At 42.2% G+C, this 6111-nt stretch overlaps 1 protein-coding gene across 1 annotated transcript; it reads right to left on the bottom strand.

Moving 5' to 3' along the window:
- Positions 1 to 304: 304 nt before the first annotated feature.
- On the bottom strand, positions 305 to 2404 carry LOC147445999 (uncharacterized). The gene has a single exon (XM_086525320.1). The coding sequence runs from the start codon at positions 2308 to 2310 to the stop codon at positions 862 to 864; it is 1449 nt and encodes a 482-aa protein (XP_086381446.1). The 5' UTR covers positions 2311 to 2404; the 3' UTR covers positions 305 to 861.
- Positions 2405 to 6111: the final 3707 nt, after the last annotated feature.

The raw sequence follows: 6111 nt of genomic DNA, 5'->3' as shown, positions 1-6111 counted from the left end.
CATGAAATTATAACTCACACACCCGACTCCGTGAGGTGGAGCATCCCAATCTGATAAGGTCGGCAACCCATCATATAGACTTGGGGAGTATCCCCTAAGGGCCACATGTCACACAAGCTGTCAAGGGGGTTTGAACCCAAGAACTTGGACACACAAGGCTCTTGGTCTGTCAACTGAGCTAGCACTCGTTGCCTCTCCACACCATCTTACACAAGCATGTTTCAAATGGGATCTACAAGGGAACATGTGGGTATCCAATGCACATCTGTAAATTCAGAAAATTTTGTAAGTTTGGGACTAGAAGTAGGCTCATAAATTTTCTGTCATCTCAGTTCAACTATGTGTGAGGTACATGAATATGGAGTCTCAAGCAATCGGCCATGACTCAAAAACATGGCTGAAATGGTTACACTCTGTTAAGTTCACAGCAATCACAAGGCCAGTAACACAACTGATACAAGAGCTCCAGATCAAAGACAATGCCGAGCTTACTAGAAGAATGACTAATGCTAGTATATACATCAACCAACGAACCTTCGCCCATTCAAATCCAATCAAAAGAACACACCACGGATGGTCTATGATGCACAAAAGACCCAAAGACATCCTCCTAAACCCCCTTATTCTGTATTGAGATCCAAGCAGGCACATTAACCAGTACTACACGATCCTTTGTCTCCATCCATGTACAGTAATTTATCATGTACAAAAATCAACGCTTCCTCCTCTCGAACGCCCAACGTAAACCCTTCAAAGACCTCACATGTGATAGCTGAAGAGTCTCTTTCTAATGTACAGTTCTAAGAAGAAGAGGAATGATTTTAACTCCTGTTCCATGGAACGAGAGGTTTCCTCCCATTCTCATCTCTCCATCCTTGTGCGCAGCTTCACTTCGATTAAGGGAAGCTCCCCAAAGGAGCGCCTTTGGCATAGCGTAGCTTTGCGATGGCAACTATGAGTTACCTTCTCCTTTATAGGCTTCTTGACCATCCCAATGTCTTCCGAGGCTGGAGAACTGCCTGTATCTAGCGCATCTGATGATGTAGAAACACCTTCATCTCTGAAGGTTTCCTCCTTGTCGATCAAATCAAGCAAAGAGAGATGTCGCACCGCTCTAGCTTTGAGCTTCTCAACCTGATGAGCATCACTCTCAATATCACCAAGAACTGCCGTGCAGGCCTGTACATGCTTTGTTTTTAGCGGGACCCTGCCCATCAAGACATCTGGAGGCGAAGAAAGGTTGCCTCTAATTCTGCATCCTCTCATAAGGAGCAATGAATTGGGCGGTGGCACAATTGGCTCATGTCGGAGACCCTTATTGACATTGTTGATAATCCACTGCTCATCATCACCGTCACTATCCATATCCGCATCTTTTTCCCCTATTCGGCATCCTCTCATCAGCAGCAATGAATTAGGGGGCGGCACACTCGGCTCATAATGGGCTCTCTCATTCTCTAATCGCTGCATGTCTTCAAGTATACCAGTCAGGGATCTAGCCAGGGTAGCTGCTTTTTCGCGGCGTGTCTGCCCGGTGGGCTCCAATGAAATGCTTTTTGAATCTACTGAGGCAAATCTTCTTCTAGCCTTCTCCTTCTTCTTCCGGCCCTTGAATCTCTTTCCACATAGCTGATTTTTGGTGTCAAAGCATATACTCTTTCGGACTTTCTGTGAGTCCACACTAAGCCCATCGCCATCTGTCAGTTTGCATCCACATCTGCTGTCCAGCTCCTTGCTTTTAATGCGCCCAAGACATGTAACTTCAGGAGACATGGGCTCGCAAGCATTGAATCCGACCACCTTTCTGCGAAGAAGATCTGAAGGTATAATGGAGGGCACTCTGTTGGACTTGCAACAGTTGCTCTTCTTTGCTAGAGGAGTGAGAGAGCCCGAGAAAGTCCCTGAATGTCGCAGTATTGGGCCCGAATATGGCTGATGAACTATGGCGATGGAAGAAGATGCAAGGTTACGGGTAAACCTCGCCCTGTTTTCTTTGCCCCACTTGTTCTTGGCTCGCCCCTTGCCGTCACCATAGCCAGACCTTCGTGATGCAGGTTGCAGAGGCAGCCTTGCATTTGCCCACTGCAAATCATCATCACCGTCATCATCACCATTGCCGTCCTCATGCTTTGCTGCAGCTCGATGAGTGGAGAGAAACGTTAGATTCGCTGCATTGAAGATCTCACAAACCTCGTCACCATCGCCAGCGAGAAATTCTTCTGTAGAAATTTCTGAATCAAAACTCATGCTTCTGTCTGTACGACACGGTCTAGGGGTTACCTCTGCATGCGAGTCTGACAAAATCTTCATCGCTTGGCGGGGTAGGAAATGCGTTTTGGAGTTTGGCCGGGCGGGAGAGAAGGGTCTCTTGTATCAATAGATATGGAGATTGATCTTGTGGTGTTTATGTGGGATTGTATTTTTATTGCTTACATGCGTCAGCAATACATGGTTTAGGCCCACAAGAAGTTTCCGACAAATTCTCACAATAATTCCCACATTGCTACTTACCTCAATATCATGAGCTTATGTGAGGGAGGCACCACATACGTAGCTAGGTACGATTGGGGGTAGGGGACCGCCAGCTCGGTTTTGTGGGTTTGAAGGAGGGGGGGGGGGGGGGGGGGGGGGGGGGAGTTCCCCTGCCCCCAATCGTACCTAGCTAGGTATGTAGTGCCTGAAGCTCATGAAGTTATGCATTGTATGAAAAAACTCTGTTTTCCTACTTGTGGGGTGAACAATGTTCAAGCCCATGGCTTCTTGTGGTGTTGACTTCTCATTCGAGCATATCTTATTATCCTCCAACTTAGGGCTCGATTCCATCGGAGCCCGGTAGAGGAGCAAGGAGAAGAAGACGAAGAAATTTTTTAATGTCGTAGGAACAATCCTAAGAGACCTTGAAGATCTGCACCATGAGTCTTGAACTCAAGACATGTTTTACAAGAGAAAAGAGAAGTGTAAAAGGTCGTGGAAGGAAACTATTTTGGAAAAGAAGCTTTGTGACCTTGTCATGTTGCTATGCAAGAATAAGTCCAAGGGGACCTTACAGGGCTCGGAAAATATCTAGGTTTAGTGTAATTTCACCTCCAAATTTTGGAAATCACCTTCGAAAATCGATTTTGAAGGTGGGACAATCTACAATCTTACAAAATTGTAGTGTATTTTTGTCAAAATACCTTTAAATTTTGGGGAAAAGCCTCTTATTTTGCTCGCTTAAAGGTTTTTCAATTATTTATTACGAGCCCTGGGACCTTATTGATTTATCCAACACATTCAGAGAAAGAACAAGTCCAAGGGACGTGATTGATTTATCAACAAGTTCAGAGCCCCCATTCTCATCCTTATACTAAGGTGCAAGGGCAACAATATAGACTATAGTGGCTCCCAATTCTTTCTTCTTTTTTCTTTTTTTTTTCAAAACTCAGTGATCTATACTAATAGATAAAGGGGGAGGGAATTCCAGCTCCCCCCCCCCCGCCACGCGTCAGAAGCTACTTCATCCGTCAGGTGTCGATTGCAACGTCTGGGAACACAGTGACGCAGAGAGAGAGAGAGAGAGGAGAGAGAGAGAGAGAGAGAGAGGGGGGGGGGGGGGGGGGGGGGGGGGCGACGGAGCCGTCGGCTATACTAGTTGTATTAGAATGCCACTAAGAAATATACAAATCAGCCTTAAGCTCATGTCGAGCTTCGAGGGATAGATGGTTACATCAGAGCCTAGTTAGAAGTACCTAGTACCATACTATTACCAAAAGCCCAATCCTTTAAATAGCAAGGCTCGACCAGATGGCGAGGGTCAGCCTAAGCCAATCATCCAAGTTTTGCCTTTTACCTATCACATATATTATCTCCTTGCTTTCTTGCACAATCTCTTAGAAGCTAGCCACAAAGAAATCGCTATCAAAGACACGACAATTCCAGGCCTTCTTGATATTACTAAAGAAACTATATCTGACAATTTGAGTGCAGATTAGAAGTGCAGGACTTTGAAATTGTTTCCCACCAAGGCACATATCCTTCTTGAAAAATCTTCCACGTTCTTTGTATCCATTTGCACACCTTCCTTGCTAGGCCTCTAATTGTTGGGCATTCCATGAAAAGGCCCACTCTCAAATCCCCCATATAAGCCAAATTTCCATACTCCTCAACTTCAAAGTCTTTTTTGTTGCACGACGTAGTTAAAATACCGATAGCCACTATAGAGATAGAGAGAAAGGTCCATGGCACTCGATTGAGGAAGAGAGTATTGAAATAAGAGCAGAATGCTATACTTCTTGACCTCTTATATCTAGCTTAGGTCTCCCATATTAGAGCTTTCCTACTTTTAGCCACTTTCCACTCTTCTTTGGTCTCCCTTTGTGGCACATAATGGAGTGGTTGAGAGGTCCTCTGCATACCTTTAGTATAGATATGTATATAAATGCATACTTAGATACATCTATATCTACACTCTTCATAATGCAACTTAAATTTTTCAAGGAAGGAAAGACCCTCCCCATGTCACTCACTACTTCACTTAAGAGAAAACCTCTCTAAAATACAAAAGGGAAAGTAAGATTGTAAGAAGCTTTTCCGTGTCAGAATGTCAGAATGTACAATCAAAAGAGTTTCTTTTTCTTTAGTAGTAAAAAGTGCTTTAGTCGTAGAAAGTCAAATGCTTTCTCCTCTATAAAGAATAAATGTATTCGCTAAAATGCACATAACAAAAAGGAGATAAATTTAGTGTAGATTTTATTATTCAATGAGAATTTAATTTTTGAAGATATATTTGGTTTTTTCTTTTCAAGAGTTTTTTTTCAAGACCAATATTGACATATATTTATTTTAGTTTTTATTCTTCAAAGAGATTGAAAAAAAAACTTTGGGGTAGTTTCCATGCAAATGAGGGAGTAGTTATCCATGTTATTGACCATGAGTGAGAGTGAGAGAGAGAGAGAGAGAGAGAGTCGCATTGCATGTGTGTCCGTGTATGTGCACATGAGAGAGAGAGAGAGAGAGAGATTTTCCTTTCTACCTTATAGGGCTCCGTCTCACCAAGGACACCCTTCAAGCCCTTCCAATTTTTCGGGTAAGGAGGGGGGGGGGGGGGGAAAGGGGATCACTTAATATTTATGCAACTATCACGTGAGTACAATAGAAGGGGTTATTTCACGTTTTCACATACAAAAAGATACCATAAAATATAATTGGATTTTTTTTATATAAACTAAATTATTTGTCAAAAATTCAAAGATAAGGAGTTTAAAATAGTTCTTGAACGCACGTGATACACAAAATTTATATTTAGTGATACACCAAGTCAAATTTCCAAGATAATATGGTTTTCTTAGAGTAATAGTGTATTTTCAAAAAGGTAGCTAACATTTTTCACCCATAGAAATAAATAAAATGTCCAACAAAAATCAACCCTCTCATTGGCACCCCAAATAGAGAGAGAGAGATTGCCCAGTTAACGTACCTTTTACCAGTTTTTGGATATTTTGTCATTTTTGTTATAAAAAGTTAAACCCTGAAATATGCTTAAAAATCAATAGATTCTCTAAATTTGATAGGCAAAGGTGCCTATCTAAAATCAACTCCACACAAACACACACACATACACACATAGAGAAAAATGTTTTAGCGTCGAACGAATGACACGACAAGTAGAAGGGAGAAGAGGAGAAAGAGAGAATAAAATGTTTAAGGGTGTAAGAACGATCTAAAAAAGACGCTAAAGTTACACAAACACTTGAATATTTATGGAAAGGGGAGAGAGAGAGAGAGAGAGAGAGAGAGAGAGAGAAGAAGAAGAAGAATAATAATAATAACAATAATAATCATAATTTTTTTGATCCCATAGGTGAGAATAAAGTTATTTTTGTTTCATCTTCTAACTCTCTCTCTCTCTCTCTCTCTCTCTCTCTCTCTCTCTCTCACACACACACACACACACACACGTATTGAAAAAAGAAGGATTTAAAATGTTGTAGGAGCGATCCAATGACATCTCAAAGATCTATGAGATGGTCTCAAGTTCAAGACCTGAAAGAGAGAGAGAGAGAGAGAGAGAGAGAGAGAGAGAGAGATTTTCCATTCAAGCTCATAGGGTTCCATCTCACCAAGGACACCCTT

This window comes from Adiantum capillus-veneris, chromosome 12, assembly GCF_014529385.1.
Source record: "Adiantum capillus-veneris isolate H3 chromosome 12, ASM1452938v2, whole genome shotgun sequence".
NCBI lineage: Eukaryota > Viridiplantae > Streptophyta > Polypodiopsida > Polypodiales > Pteridaceae > Adiantum > Adiantum capillus-veneris.
The sequence above is the reverse complement of the archived record's forward strand: the minus strand, read 5'-3'. Positions and strand labels throughout refer to the sequence as shown.

What these genes read in the sequence shown, in the direction of transcription:
- LOC147445999 (XM_086525320.1), bottom strand. Translation starts at nt 2,310, where the DNA reads ATGAAGATTTTGTCAGACTCGCATGCAGAGGTAACCCCTAGACCGTGT.